We start from the raw sequence: 16,598 nt of genomic DNA, 5'->3' as shown, positions 1-16,598 counted from the left end.
AGATGTCACACTTCACTGGTAGGTTGTGTCGTCCACACTCACACAGGTTTCTTGCTCTTCTGCTACACCAGCATCTTTTCTCAACTGTGTTCTGAGGAGACCAAGTTCCCTAGAGTGAAAGGGGGCTCTGGGAGGCAGATCCCTGCTGGCCCCATCACTGTGACAACCAGAGACCTGACATTGGATGTTCTGAGTGCGATTCATTTTCTGAAAGGGTGTCTATGCCACATTGTGCTCTGCTCATAGCAGGGCGAGTGATGAAGCCCGGATGCACTGTCCGGGGCCCAGTGTTCAGCAGGATGTCTGGTACACGGTATTTACTTAGTAAATATGTAAGGAACAAGTGGGTGTTTTTTTTTTTTTTTTTTAAAAAAAAAGGAAAGTAGGAAATGTGGCTATCAAGCAACATGTCTTGACTTTCTTATTTAGTGTAGACTGAGGAGGGAAAACCAGAGCTTTCCGAAGTTGCTCTGAAGCTCAGTATTTATACACAGAGGAGTCACACCCCGTGCACACAGCTCAGTCCTCAGTGTATGAATAGACAGAAAGGAAGCTGGTTTGGTCTGAAAGAAGAAAACTTAGACTAGGCCACCTACATGGGCTTTCTTCTTTTCATCAGCAGTAGTCTGGATTGCCAGGTCAAAAGAGGCATTTTTCATAATTGTGACCCATCCCCAATTCTGATTCTGACTTTGCAATCTGAAGTGACAAGGACAGGGATATAGTAAGTTTTTTAAATTTCCCTAGGAGCTCAGGAGAGGAGCTGGCTGAGAACTAAATCAATTTTATTTCTAAGCCCAGTCGGTATGGTAGAGTAAGGCGCATTGACAATTACTGGTCTTTTAAGAGCGTATCTTACCATAGTTTCATAGACACTTTATTGACCAAAAGCAAGCAGCTTTCCCCTGCTCCACTTAAAAGTGTACCTTCATTGGCGAGGAGAAAAGGTGGTAGGGTCGCTTACAGTGAATCTGATACGTGAGGGTGTTTCAGCAGTATGCCCGCATCAGATGCATTTTGTCAGTGAAATAAAAACAAAAGACACAAACTTAGAATGAAATTAAAATGTATTCATTGGGAGGACTGCTCTATAGAGAGTTACATTCATTGAATAAAGAATGAATTAAATACCTGGTACCAAGGAGAGATTCTATACAGCTTCAGACAAAATGATGAGCAGTTTCTAAACTAATCAAGATCACCTTTGTGATGTGTACCCAAATGCAATGAATTTCATTATTCTAGAGTTTATAAGCAAGTACTTTTAAAAATGGAATCATTTTCTGTATCACCCATTCTTTCTTTTCAGAGCATCTCTTTTTAAGATTTTTTTTTGTATGTAAATAAAATATGTTCATTAAAAAAATTTTTTTTTAAAATACAGCATTATATAGAAGATGGTATTTCCCTGAAATCTCACTCTATGTACCCCATCAACCTAGGCAACCATAGTGAAGTATGCTGTCCCCTCCAGATTTGTAAGCATTTATTAACACATGTATGTGCACAGACACACACACACAGAGCATGTAATACATATTATTTTGCAACGTAATTTCTCATTCATTAATATATTCTGGACATCCTTCTATGTCAGTTATTTATCGTACTGGGAAACAAAAATGTATTTTTTTCCATCCCTATTCGTAGATATTTAGGCTGTTTGCAATATATTTTTTTTGATATTGCAAACAGTCATCATCTTTGTAGAAATATTTGCATGTCTTTTAATGAAATCTAGTGCCTTTAAAGGCCCAGCTTTTTAAACTGATGACCATGACTTTCATGTATCTGTGTTAAAGAGTGAAGAATATGTTGCTGAAGTCCAACTGCGTCCTGGAAGCTTTTGGAAATGCCAAAACCAACCGCAATGATAACTCAAGCAGGTTTGGAAAATACATGGATATCAACTTCGATTTCAAAGGGGACCCTATTGGTGGACATATCAATAACTACTTATTGGAAAAGGTAAAGTGTGCTTAATTCCTGAGGGTAATGTTTGTGAATACTGAAATTTTTTAGCTTAGATTTCTCTTTTCCATGAAGTTATAATTAACATATGATATTATATTAGTTTCAGGTGTACAATGTGGTGATTCAGTATTTTCATACATTATAAAAGGGTCGCCACACTTAGACCATGTACCATCTGTCACCACACAAAGTTATTACAGTGTTACTGACCATATTTCCTATGTGTACAATCCATCCCCATGACCTATTTATTTTATACCTGGAAGGTTGCGCCTCTTAATCCCCTGCACCTAGTTCGATCATCCCCCCCAACCCCATCCCCTCTGGCACCCACCAGTTTGTTCTCTGTATCTTTGAGTCTGTTAATACTGAATGCTTTGTAAAAAACCTGATTAAATTTATAGAATTTCTTTTCTTGCTCCCAAATAGCTTTTAGTCCTGTTCTCTGTCCCTTCCTGCTCCTCAGTTAGCTTCCCATGACAAGATCATCTCTTTTTGTGTTCTCTTGTGAGCACTTATCAAGTTGGGAAAAGTTATAGACTTTGTAGATAAAGATTTAGGTGTGGGAGGGTCGGAGGGGTTATAAATGTCAACCTTAGGATACAGTTTAACAAAAACTCGTTTGGGACTAACCACTTCTACTGTTTTTACACGTCCTCCCATGTTTTTATTTTAATTAACTTGAGATCTCATTTTCCTGTAGTTTCTGTTTGCTCACTGCTTTTTAGTAGCCTAGGTGTACTTCCTGATCGAACAGCCTCATTGTGAGGCAGACTGCATTGTCTGTGAAAACTGGCTGTATGTTTTTATCTGCCCGTGTGAATGATAGGCCCGATTTATAGAAGATTCCAGTCAACACTTTCCTCTTGGGGACTGCCAGAGAGGTTGTGTTCACACTAATCTTGATTAGATTTGCCTGGTTATTGCAGTGAAGATTGAACTTGACCATGTTAAGTCTCCACCTTGGCTTGTGCTTAGATGTGAACTGACATGCCTTCTCAGTTCAGGGTTTTGCATCCCAGTCCCACCTTAGCAACCTTTAAGGCAGCACAAGGCAGTGTAATCTTTATGTTTGTTAACTTGAAGTCAGACTATTAAGGAAATAAGTGTTTTATCAGAGTCGGTTGAAAACGGACAAGAAATGCCAGTTATTATCAGTCTTTTTTCCCAAAATGTTTCATGGCTTAACTGTGTGTATATATTCAGTCAAAAGGATCCCCTGGAATGAACAGACACCTTGAGTCCTCTCTTAAGAGCAGTCTTTTTGAAGCTGTCTAAAGCAGAGGTCTCTATAGACAGGTCTTGCTCAACTGACTTTATTGCAGGATACGAGGCATTGCTCTTTGAAATGCCAGTAGACCCCGAGGAAGGGAATACTCCTTTCTAAACATTCCTCCCTGTTCGCCCCACTTCCAACTCCCTCCCCCTAAAAAAATCCCATCTTTAGGCTCCCAGTTTAAAAAAGACAAAATAGCTTCATTTTCAGAAAGTTTAAGGAACTCTGTTTTAAACAATTTAAAAAAAAAATTGCACAGAAAACCCGTGGAGAAGACCTAGTTTTAGGTCGGTCCCATCTATGGGGTCTGAGGACATTTCAGTGCACTGTTGATACAGGATTGCCTGGGAAAGTGGCTCTCTCGTTTTGTTTTAGGAGTACATTCTCAAATTAATGTTTTTTTTTTTTTTTCTTAGTCCCGAGTGATTGTGCAACAACCAGGGGAAAGAAGCTTTCATTCTTTCTATCAGGTGAGTGAGCTCCTGGTACCCAGATCATCAATCATTTGCTCAGTTGCACGGAAATAAATGTTTTTATTCGGGGCTCCCCCCGTCCTGCGTCTCCATTGGCCCACAAAACATGACATGCACACGCATACACCCTACCCCACGGGCTTCTTCAGAGACTGAGCGAGCATGACTGTTAAAATGAGCTGGCAGGTGGGTAATCAGTCAGATAACCCCCTTAGCTGAGCACCCGCTATGTTTCTTTGCAGTGTAGGTACCAGTTTAATGACCGTAAAAAGCTTTTGAAATGGTAAATTCTGAATATGTTAAATTAAATTTTGTTTCATTTATGAATTGAAGCTGTTGTTCCCATTCGAAGGCTCTCTAGAGATGGGAATACAAATTCAGGTTATTTTGGTTAGGAAAAACAATTTTTGAAATCTAATAGTTTTATCTTTTCAATAAACCAAAGCACCCAGTTTAATATAGAGAATATCAACGTAGTGCTTTCTAAATCTCATGCTCTGTATAAAAGGACCGTCCATGTTGTATTTGTGGTTTTTGTTAACAATTTGCCATTTTTCCAGTAAACTAGTTTTCTACCACATATAAAAGAGTTTTGTTTATTTCAAGAAACCGTCGCTTTTTCCCCACTTAGGTAAACATGTTAAACTTCTGTCTTTGTCCAGCAGGACAGTCCTGGTTACCCAGCTGTCCTTTCCTGAGATACAGAGACTGATGGGGAAGAGCTGTTTGTTTCCAGTGTGGTTCAGCATATGACTGGCTGCTGACATCTCTTAGTTCTGAGGCAATATTGACTTTTTTTCTGAATCTGAAACACAACTTTGCTGTCTGGATAATGAGGCTGCCAGTAAGCAGGTGACCATCACAGAGCACAGCCTGCAAAACAAGCCAAAGTCAAAGCAAGAGCCTTTCATGCCAGTTACGCTGTGAAAGGGCTAAGACTTTTTCAGTAATTGTCCACATGGCTGTGTAATATTTTCCATCGCTGATGACATTGAAGCCATGTATTTTCAAGGTGAAAAAGAAAAATCTTCAAAGCTAGAAGCAGGAGGACCTAAGTGAATTAGCCTAGAAAGAGAATAAAATCTAGACTATCAGTAAGTTAGAATGTAGAGTGTATTGGGTTCAGTATGTAGTTTGATGTATTTTGCTAACTTACTTTTAATTAAATACTCTTCAGCTACTGCAAGGAGGTTCAGAGCAGATGCTGCACTCACTACATCTCCAGAAATCCCTTTCATCCTACAACTACATTCGTGTCGGAGCCCAATTAAAGGTAAAGGTTTCCTTTTTGACGTGATTCAAATATAGAATCGAAGAGCCAGAAAGGACATTAAATAATTATCTGGTCCAGCCTGCTGCCTTTAGGCAAATAAATGACTCTTTTATTCTGTTCTACTTTTAAAATTCTCGGGGAGGGAGATTCAACGTATTTTTGACTCAACAACTTTGCTTCATAACCATTACTGTATTCTACCTGACAGGAAAGAAGTTTCTCTCCCATGATCCTGTGTTTTCTTTTAGTTTTTAACCATATTCCTTTTCATTTTGACACTATAAAAATATTGTTACAATTAGGAAATCCACCTCAAAAGAAGGTACCATATGATTTGGCCAAAGGCAAGTTGGCAAGACAAGAGAAAACTTAAAAGCAACTTTGGTTGAAAATGAGTATCAAAGATCTCCATTCAGTATTTTCTTCAAATACTGAGTTTGATGTATCCCGGAAATAGTTTTGTGACCCATTTCTGGTCAGCCTTCAAATTTTTTCCATTTTTCCCCCTTCCTGTGCACGTAAGCCCCTGCTCACACAGAGGCAGATCTTTTTCCTCTTTTATTTCTAATTAGTTTTCTGCCATATGTGTAATTTCTACTAGCCATTTTGAAACTAGTCCTACTGATACAGTAATCTGTTGATAGTAGGGTATAAAACAGTGACTATAGGGTTACCCATTTTTGTTGAGGGAAAGGTATGTAAAGACATGAAATAAGTTATGGAGGGAAATAGACTAAGGTTTTACTTGTTTCCTCGGATGGATGAGGTTATGGATACTTGCGTTCTTCTGCTTCTTCCATATTATTTCAGGTTGCTTCTATAGTTAAAAGTGCAGGGGGTGGGGAGGGTACAGCTCAGTGGTAGAGCACATGTCTAGCATGCACAAGGTCCTAGGTTCAATCCCCAGCACCTCCATTAAAATAAATAAATAAATAATGGACCTAATTACCTCCCCCATCCCCCAAAATTTCTTTTTAAGTGTGTTGCTTTTGTAGTTGGGGGGTGGGGAGGATAAAAGAATTTATAAAAGGAAAGAATCTAAGATGTGGAAGATGTTTTCTTTTTCTTTTTTTTTTTTTTTAATTTTTGCTATTCATCTTTAGTTAATTCTATCGCATTACTGGTTTAGCTGTATTTTTATTATCATGCATAAAAACAAATGATATTTAGGGTTTTGCAATTAATTTTCCATTGCTTGACGTTTAAGTTGCATGATTTTTTTTTACTTTTACAGTCATCTGAGAGCAGGATGTTTGGCTGAAAATTAATTGAAAGCAAACAAAACAACAGAGGGAGACACTCCAGCTTTCTGAGAGTAGGCCCGAGGTGCTTAAAGATGGATAGAAGGTTGTAAAATCAACACTTAAAAAGCCAGCGACTGGAAATAGTCTTTTTAAATCAAATTATCTTATTGACCAAATGACTTTTGGCCAGATCATATAGAACCCCCACAGAAAGCAAGTATTTTTAGCTTTTTTCCTAAGCTGAATTTAGCTCAGTTTCCCTTTTCATCGAAGTTTTCCATTCCTATCCCTCCCCTTCCTTTTTTTCTGCCTCTCTAATAAAAACAGAGGAGTAATAGCTGATCATAGTCAAAACCTAAAATAAAGAAGAACCGGAAGGAAACAAAAATATACTAAAGCTCACCACTCAGAGATAATTATTGATAACAGCAGTTTATATGTATATATTTATACACGGAATCACACAAAATACTGAGTAAATAAACCTTTTATTACATTGCAATATAATCATTAATATCTTCCCTTGTAAACAAATATAAATTAATAGAATGACCTTAATAACTGTCAAGTATTGCACTCTGTATCAGAGAATTTTACTTAGCTATCCTAAAATATAAGACTCATGTACAATTAAGATATTCTGGGCTGCAGGTAAGGTAAGACCCAAATAAAAGTCTCCAAAAACAGTAAGGAACTTAAATATCTCACTGAGAAGAAGCCGTTCCAGAGTCGGTTAAATCAATCTCTTAACAACATCAACTGAGACCCCGATCTTTGTTTATTTCTCCAACTTATAGTTCTGCCATCCTCCCTGAATTTGACTGGTCTGCTTAGGTTGATTTTCCTCATGGTCCCAAAATGGCAGCAGCAGTTCCAGGAGTCACAGGCAGAGGAAGTGTCCCTGGCTTATAACCCTTGATAAGTTGGGGAAATCTCATGTCTTAATTGACCAGAATGGCATCGCATGCCCAGGCTGACCAGTCACTCTTTGGAAGTAAGATCCCTGAGATTAGTTTAGACCAGTGAAGATTTACCTCTGAGGCTGGGAGAGAACAGTCGTGAAGAACACATGCATTCAGAGAGGGGTAAACACATCAGAGCTCTAGTAGCAAGGAAGGAGTAGGGTTGGGGAAAGGCTGTTAGGTCAGAGGCTGACAGTTCCCCTCAGTAGGACATGTAGAGTTTTTTTTTTTTTCATCTGGTTTCTTTGCAATTTCGACATGGTTGCAGCTTCTAATAATAGTAATATCTGATACTTGAGTGCTATTCATGTGCTAGGAATGGGAGAGAGGCTGTATATAAATTCTCATTCAGTTTTCACAACAGCCCTGTAAGAAAGACCATTATTATGGCCATGGTACCCATAAGGAAATTGAAATTCAACAAGGTTAAGTGTCTCACTCAGAGACCTGGGAGGTGGAGGAGCTGGCCTGGCTGTGTCCTGGACATTAGAGAAACATGTGCGCATCAGGCAGAGAGGACCCTCCCTGCGCTCTTCCTTAACAGGTGAGCGTCAGGCCAGGTCTCTGCGTCCTGGCTGGAGGGGAAACTCGCCAAGGAAAGGATCAGGCCCTCTGCAGCTGCTGCTCTGGGAAAACTCCTAAGACAGGCAGTTACCATTGCTTTACTGTGAATTTCTATCGAAAAGCTTGTATTTCCAGCCTGAGGGTTACAGATCCTCAAAGCAGGTGATTAATCTGTGAAGCCGTGTCTTACTCTAGTCGGGCTGCTGCAACAAAAATGCCATAAAACGAGGTGGCTTATACACAACAAATGTTGATTTCTCACAGTTGTAGGGACTGGGAAGTCCAAGATCAGGGTGCCTGCAGAGTCAGCCTCTGGTGAGGGCAGGCCTCCTGGTTCAAAAACGGTGCCTTCTTGCTGTGTCCTCACAGGGCAGAAGGGAGCGGGGATCTCTGGGGCCTCTTTTCTAAGGGCACTCATCCCATCATGAGGGCCTCACCCTGAAGACCCAGTCACCTCCCAGAGGCCCCACCTCCTAACACTGTCGCCCTGACGGTTAAGATTTTGACATGTGCATATTGCAGGGGGTACACATTCATTCTACAGCAACCCCACCCCCCTGCCCTCGGTCCCAGTTAGCTCTGACATGCTGAATGTTTACTGAATGCTGGCAAAAGTGGCGTTCTAGTAGCAGGCTGTTTACTGGCTTGCTGAATGACTAAGGTAGGGCACGTTGCTTTGGGAACCTGCCCTTCCTCACCTGTGGAATAGAGAGCCTGACCGTACGAGTGTGGGAGTGTTGTTCCTGGACAGGACTAATTGTGGGACAAAAAGCCACAGACGACAATAGCTCAACCTGTGTCTTGGAGGCTCCCTCAGTCAGAGTTTCCACTTGTGAGCTCACATCCCACGCCATTTCCCTCACTCATCCCGGAGCTCCTCCAGGCCAGCTCAGGACCTGCTCCCTCGCCGAAGGTGCCAGAAAAGTGCCTGCTGCTTGGTTTGGGTGACAGTGGCTCTCATATGCAAGGGAGCATTATGTGTCTACCCCTGGGATCATCTTTATTTCCTCTGGTTACACATCATCCCTGAGTGACTTTCTCCAAAGGCATCAAGACCTTGGCTACGCTTGGATGTAGTCTCGTAATGTTTAGATCTTAATGCTTACGTGTAATGTCTGTGACCTAAGTTCCCTGTTTTCATTCCTAGTCATCTATCAATGATGCTGCAGAATTCAAAGTAGTAGCTGATGCCATGAAGGTAATTGGCTTCAAACCTGAGGAGATTCAAACAGCGTATAAAATTTTGGCCGCTATTCTTCACTTGGTGAGTGGGGACACCTCTCAGACTGCTTTGTCTCCCTGTGGAGACGGGATGTTCTTCCAGAAGGTTTTGGATTTTTCCCTGTACTTGTAAAAAGTGATTTATGTAGAGAAAATCTCTCTGACGTTTTGAAGAAATGACTATATCTCTAGTTGCCTCCATCGTTTCGTTTTGTCGTGGCAGATTTTTCCCAGCCACTGCAGGCTTTGAGACTGTGGCTTCAGTTCACTGTCTTCCTGCTATGTCAGACTTTGCACTGGTTAATGTCAAGGGTAAAAGAATTCCACGGTGATGTGACCACCGATGGTATAAGCTAAAATCTTTTGAACAAAGTGTATTTCTAATGGCACTTGAAATACAGAATCATAGGTTATTACAGCTAGAATTCAGATCATCTCGTTTTAGAGGTTGGAGTTGACTGACTCAGAAGCTTAGCCCATTCATTGCAGCCAACACCGTAGACCACATGGGCTGACTTAGGCTCAAGCTGTTTTCCACACATCAAACCCAAGTGAGAATTGAAGAGCCGTGGGCCAGAGTTCTTTCGTTACTGTCCGTACAATTACAGATGTTGAAAATATAATTAACATGTAATCTGGTAATAACCGAGTGACAACATGAATGCAGATCTGGAATAAAAACTACCTTTCACTTTACCGTGACAAGATCTAAACTCTAAGTGAATCAGAAATGTGCAGGGCCTACGTGAAAAATAGTAGACAGCAGCATATAAACACTATCTTAAAATAAGTGTTTCTGAGAGAGAGTATGGCTTAGTTGATAGAATGCGTGCTTAGCATGCACGAGGTCCTGGGTTCCATCCCCAGTACCTCCACTAAAAATAACAAATGAGTAGATAAACCTGTTTACCACCCCTCCCCCCAAAAAAATTAAATTAAAAAAAAATTTTTAATTGAATAAGTGTTTCTGACTAGGAAGATTTTAACGTTCTCAGTTGTCTCATTCTTTCAACTGGTTTATAAATACAGTGCAACAATAATCTTTCAGAATCTGAAGAGGAATTTTGTTTTTCAGCTGACATAATGATTCTAGAATTTACCAAAACAATAAATATGTACAAAGACTGAATAAAATGTGTTAAAGGAGAGTCATAGGGTAAGGAGCTCAGAGGGGAGGAGGCATGACTAACTCTGCCAGGTTTAAAATGGTCATAAAAGCTACAGTGCTTTAAAACTCGTTACACAAATTCAGCACCAGATTAATCAGATTAGTTCACGTGCTGGACACTTGGTAGATGGTTAATAAGTATTTATTGCTTATTGAATGAGTGGGATATAAATAGACTTAAAAACTTGGTGGAAACTAATACATAATAAAGGTGATATTTCAAATCAGGAGGAAAAGCCAGTTAGTGGAACTGGAGCCGATAACCATCTGAGAAAATAGATTCTTACTTTACGCCACATACCAACCTACATTCTCGGTGGGTTAAAAGCTTAAATGTAAGAAAAACCTGTATAAGTAATGGAAGAAAATGTTAAATATTCATATAATCTTCAGAGTAGGAATGATCTAAGGATGACACCAAAGAAAGAGAAACCCTGAAGCAAAAGATTCATAGGTCTGACTACATAAAAATGTAAAATTTCCATCCATCAAAAACATACTGGAAATTAAAAGATAGATCAGTGTCTGGAGAAGAAGAAAAAAGTGGATGAAGCACTAGGTTTTTATGTGTTGAGATATTAATGTATTTAGGACAACAGGGCTACAGACAAGGTCACTTTGAACTCTCCCCCAAATTGGCATATAGATCCCTGACGTCACGTTTCAGCATCTCGTTGCAAATGAGTGTCTTGTTTTTCTTCCTCTTCTGACACAGGGGAATTTAAAGTTTGTGGTGGATGGTGACACGCCTCTGATTGAAAATGGCAAGGTTGTGTCAATCATAGCGGAACTGCTGTCGACCAAGACGGACATGGTGGAGAAAGCCCTCCTTTACCGGACGGTGGCGACGGGTCGAGATGTCATCGACAAGCAGCACACGGAGCAAGAAGCCAGCTACGGCAGGGACGCCTTCGCCAAGGTGGGAGCCGCAGCCTGTCGGCCTCGCCAGGGCTCTGGTGCCACGGTTTCTAACGTTGGGGCAGTCGGTGTTTCCACACAACACCAGTTCTCTGCAACACCAGCTAGGTGTCCTACAACGTAACTCAGTTCTTACACTGTCTACCAGAGGCAGTGTCAGATCCCACAGGTTAAGGGCTCAGCCTACAAGATTGCTTCCCAGCCCCGCCACACACACACACACACAAACACACGCACGCACACACACACACACACACACACACACTTCAGACACTAGGTTATCACCAACCAGCTATAGGTGGGAAGTTCCAGTGACTTCTCCTTTGAATTCAATTGATTTGCTAGAGCAGCTCACAGAACTCAGGGAAGCATTAACTTACATCTCTCAGTTTATTAAAGGATACGAAAAAGGGTACACATGAACAGCTGGATGAAGAGATCCATGGGGCGAGGTCTGGGAGGGTCCTGAGAGCAGGCGCTCCTGCCCCATGGATTAGGGGTGTGTCACCCTCCCAGGGTGTGGATGTGTTCGTCAGCCTGGAAGGTCTCTGAACCCTCTACTTTGGGGACTTTCTGGAGGCTTCCTCATGTAGGCATGATCAGTTATGCACTCCATTTCCAGCCCCTCTTCCCCCTCTGGAGGATGAGAGGTGGGGCTGAAAATCCCAGGCTTCTAACCATGACTTGATGTTTCTGGTGACCAGCCCCCAAACATGAGCCGTCCAGGAGCCCACTCAGCGTCACCTCAGCAGGACGAAAGATGCTCCTGGTGCTCTTATCACTGAGGAATTTACAAGGGTTTCAGGAGCCCTGTGCCAGGGGTGAGGTCAAAGACAAATACCAGAACAAGAGACGCTTCTTGGGTTCTTACCACTTAGGGAATTACAAGGGTTGCAAGAGCTCTGTGCCAGGAACCAGGGGCACCGACCGCTGTATATTTCCTGTTATCTCACAGCCTGGTGTTGATCTCAGTTTCATTTTCAGTGAAGTTCTGTGACGAGGTGTCCAGTCGTTAACTGAAAGTACGCTAAGGCTTTTAGAAACAATACTGGTACTTTTTGACCATCACATCTCAACAGCACCCCCATGACAGCATCACTGCCAGAAAACCTTCTCAGAAAAGCAGAAGCCGATGGATCGGGAAGCTCAGAGCTCTTTACCTGCACGGCCCCCTTTCATGGAAGCCGCCTGATGGTCCCGCTGCTTTCAGCGTCTGTGTGTGGTGATGGCGCCATGATTTAGCCACCATCCCCCTCTGGAGTCACTCCACTTGTTAACTTGTTTCCTTTTCTTTCTGACGTATGCTACAGTCCTCGCACATCATTCCTTACACACCAGGGCTTTTACTTCCGTTGGATGGACTCCCTGGAAGGAGCTTGCCAGGTCAAAGGACACACTGATTTTAAACTTTAAATGACTGATTTTACGGGTATACAGTGATACCTGACTGTTCCTTTAGTTTTCATTGCTAGTGTATTTAAGCATCCTTTCTTTTTTTTTTTTTTATTAACATGTTTAAATCTGTTCTGAGAATTGCCTGGGTGTACGTGTTGTACATGTTTCTTTGGGGATGTTAGCTTTTTAATTGTCCATTTGTAAGAGCTCATCTCTTTAACCTGCTTGTCCGTTACCCTCTGGCGAATATTTTATTTTCCCAAGTTTAGATTTTTCTCTTTTTCCTTTTTGCTGATTGATTGGGTTGCTTCATTTTCCTTTTTTTTTTTTTTTAAACTCTTGTAAATCTCAGGCTTAGTTTTTGGTCTTGGGAGGAATTTGCATTTATTGAAGTGCAGAAGAGAGTGGAGGGTTTTAAGCAGAGGAATAATATCAAGTTTGAATTTTTTAAACGCTCGCTCTGGCCTTAGTATGGGGAATTTTATGGGGTGGTGGGTAGGGCGGGGGTGGAAGCAGAGAGACCAATTAAGGGGATATTTCAGTAATCCAGGAGAAAGACCACGGCAGCTTGGACTAGGAAGGTAGTGATGGAAATGGAGAAAAGAGGGTGATTTGAGACAGACTGTACTTGGAAAATAAAATCCACAGGACCTGTTGTTCTGGGGAATGATGAAATCAAGGGTAATTCCTTGACATGGTCTGGCCCCAGCCCACCTCTGCTGTCTCCTTTCATGTCATGTTCCAGCCTCCTTTCTCCATGCCACCATATTAGACCTCTCTCAAGCCTTAACATTGTCTTTATCCCTTTATCCTTCCAGCCACAGGCCTCTGCACATGCTGTTTTCTCTCCCTGCTTTGCTCTGCTCTCCCCTCTCACCTGGTTAACCCTTACTCATCCTTCTGATGTCAGCCCACTTTCTCGGACAAGCCATCCCTGGCCTTGCTGAACACTGAAGAGGTTAAATTCTCCTCAGATCCCATGCACCTCATCTGTGTGTGTGTCTGTGTGTGTGTGTGGTTTTTTTTCCTTTACTCTACCCCCTGAGATCCTTGGAGACTGAGACAATGTTCATGTCACTAAGTACTGTGTCTCCAACAACCTGCACATCATAAGTACTCACCAAATATTTTATGAATGAATGAATTCCTAGATTTCTGTTGCTGTTTATTCACGGTTAAAAGTAGGATAGGAGCAGTTTCGGGGGGTGGGGAGCTCAGTGGTCCTGGCAGGACATACGTTTGAGGTGGCCGTGAGACATCTGAGTGTCGGCAGTCAGGCACGGGAGCCTGGAGCCCAGAGCGGAGGTCTGCGTAGGGATGGTCCATTTGGAAGTAGTATTATGTTACTGTTCTGTAGTGTTGGATGAGATGAGAGGAGATGACAGGGAATGAAGACAAGGAGGAACTCCAACTTGAAGAGGTTAGGGAGAGAAGAAAACCTACTAAAGGTCACCAAGAAGGAGCAGCCAGTGAAATAAGAAGAAAATTAAGAAAACAGGGTACCCTGCATCCCGGAGAGGAGGATGCTTTGAAGACAAGAGTGGGAAACTAGGTTGAGTGATGCTGAGTGTCCGAGTGAGATGCCCACATAGAGGTAGAAGAAAGTTTCCACATAGAGGTGCTGGTGGTCCTTGAGCCGTTTCAGTGGAGTAGTAGGAGATGAGGGAAGACTGGAGTGGAGGGAAGGATAGTAGGGAGGTGAAGAATGGAGGTGATGTGTATAGCTGTATATAGGTGAGGAGGGTGGGAGCTGCAGGGGGATGTAAAGGAGAGGCTTTGTAAAGGTGTGACATTGCAGAGCACGCTGGTCAGGATGTGAATGAGTGCGAGTGCGTGGTGACTTTGTCCACATGTGTGTTGGTATGTGTGTCCTTGTGCACAGGATGTGGTTCTGATTCTCAAGGAATTTGGAAGGGTGACCTTCTGGTTCCATTATAAATCAATGTTGACATATACAGAATCCACAGAGCTTTAGTGGAACATGGAACTCATTGGTTCCCTGCTTTTTATAGTTGATGAGATTGACATAAAGCCATGAAGTGACTTATATGAGGCTGTGGGCAAATTACTGGTGTCGTGGGGCAGAGGGACACACCTAAGGAACGCTGTTAGCCTACAACACTTGTAGCGTCCGATGATAATCTTGTAAAAAATCTAAACCATTTTCTTTAGTTTTGCAGACATCTTGTGATTTTTTTTTTTTTATGCTCTGCATTTCTCGTTTTTCAGCTTAGGGTAATGACGGCTACACTACATGGTAAGGAGGAGGTCGCTAGGAATTTAAAACTTATCGCAGATCCAGAGGACTCATTTCCAAACAGGCAGGGATTTACTGTGTCATTTTCCTCACAGGCTATCTATGAGCGCCTTTTTTGTTGGATTGTTTCTCGCATCAACGATATCATTGAGGTCAAGAGCTCTGACACCACGACCCACGGGAAAAACACGGTGATTGGCGTCTTGGATATCTACGGCTTTGAGATCTTTGACAACAACAGGTAAACCAGAGAGGACACTTAACACCCTGTTGTTTATTTTTTATTTTTTAACTTGTTTGAGCCTAGTTGACCCCCTTTCTTGCAGCTTTGAACAGTTCTGCATCAATTACTGCAACGAAAAGCTCCAGCAGCTGTTTATCCAGCTGGTCCTGAAGCAGGAACAAGAGGAGTACCAGCGGGAGGGGATCCCCTGGAAACACGTGAGTGGCCTCCTGCAGGCAGTGTGCGTCGCGTGTCCGTGGTCTTGTCCGGTCTTACCGTCTTAGGTGTGTCTTCAGACCCTCTTCGGTGCTTGAAACACCTACACCTTCGCTTGCCTTTCTGAGATAATGTAAATACCCAGAGTTGATAGCTGAGATTTCTCTGATTTGACAGCCACCCTTCCCCCCCGCCACCTGCTGGTGACCAGAAAATGCCGAGTTAAAAATCAGTAAACTTAACATTTTCGCTTTATAGCTGATCCCATGTGGGCTTCTTGATTCACATATATCTCTTAGAGTTTAGCATCATTTATAGGTTATTCAGAGCAGCAACTTTTGCCTGACATTGGTTGAACTTTGCTTCCAAGTTGAGTTTCTTCTCCCTCCTTTTTTTTTTTTTTTTTGTAAGCCCAGTGGCATTTTCTTGTCTTTAGTTAATGAGGTCCATATTCTCTGAGGCCCAGGCATGGAAACAGCTGTATTAACTCTGATCTCCATTTCCTTTCCTTTGTGCCGCACTCCAGGTATCACCTCTCTCCTCATGGCTTTTTGCGAACTTTAATGTTTGTCCGTAGTCTGGTGAGACAGAGCCGGACAGTAGGACTGGGTAGCCAGGGCACAGTGCCACAGATCACAGCTAAAAACATGACCACGAGACCTCCTGCTCATGACAGCAGTGGGACCTAGTAACTTTCTTTGAAATTTGTATTTTTAAAGAATTCTTAGAACTGACTTGAAAAATACAGAGACTTCTGAGTTTCTGTAAGTTTCTGTGTTTATCCTTTTGCCAAATAGTATAGACAATAAAAATAAAAGCCAGTATTTGTTTTTGATAGCCAATGTAATAGCAGTGAAAAGCTATTTGAATTGCTACATTTAAATTACTTTTATATTCCTTCCTACCTCCTCCTTTCTATCTCCGCTTGTCTAGAACAAGAGAGCGGTATAATGAATAGCTTTCCTGCTTCAGATTGCTTCTTTGCCTTCCATCATGGGTTAAATATTAGAATACCACGAAAAATGTTGTTCAAGGATGTTAGTATAAATTTTACCTATTTACAAATAAGCAAAAGGGTGCATTATTACTTTATAATAGGACTACCTACAATTTTAATTGAAAGAGTAAACTCTCATAGTACATTTAAGATGTAATTAAATTTATATACAGCTTTCTTAGAACAAATCTGTTATATAATATACAATTATAAATGGGACTTAGATTTTTATAGCAAATTTAATCATAAAACTCATTATTCAGATGTGGCTCAAAGATACTGGTCAAAAATACCCTTTAACAATCAGAATATGAAATCCCACAGTCATAGTTGATCAAGGGAAAAGTCAACAACTGCAGTAGGGTATTTCAAACGTCTGAAAAAGGAGCAGAAGCCCTTTGCAAAAATTCTAGTGAAATCAACCAAAAAATATGTTT

The 16,598-nt window shown here is 41.6% G+C and overlaps 1 protein-coding gene across 3 annotated transcripts in view; it reads left to right on the top strand.

Moving 5' to 3' along the window:
* Positions 1 to 16,598, top strand: part of MYO1D (myosin ID) — a 304,073-nt gene that overhangs the window by 87,193 nt on the left and 200,282 nt on the right. For all 3 annotated transcript variants that reach the window (XM_031468289.2, XM_064495922.1, XM_064495923.1), the window contains exons 4-10: positions 1,803 to 1,968; positions 3,667 to 3,720; positions 4,901 to 4,996; positions 8,914 to 9,030; positions 10,871 to 11,074; positions 14,821 to 14,966; positions 15,052 to 15,166. In XM_031468289.2, the coding sequence (XP_031324149.2) occupies positions 1,803 to 1,968; positions 3,667 to 3,720; positions 4,901 to 4,996; positions 8,914 to 9,030; positions 10,871 to 11,074; positions 14,821 to 14,966; positions 15,052 to 15,166 (898 nt within the window). The remainder of the gene's footprint in view (positions 1 to 1,802; positions 1,969 to 3,666; positions 3,721 to 4,900; positions 4,997 to 8,913; positions 9,031 to 10,870; positions 11,075 to 14,820; positions 14,967 to 15,051; positions 15,167 to 16,598) is intronic.

Source organism: Camelus dromedarius, chromosome 16 (genome assembly GCF_036321535.1).
Source record: "Camelus dromedarius isolate mCamDro1 chromosome 16, mCamDro1.pat, whole genome shotgun sequence".
NCBI lineage: Eukaryota > Metazoa > Chordata > Mammalia > Artiodactyla > Camelidae > Camelus > Camelus dromedarius.
This window is presented reverse-complemented; position numbering and strand designations above follow the sequence as displayed.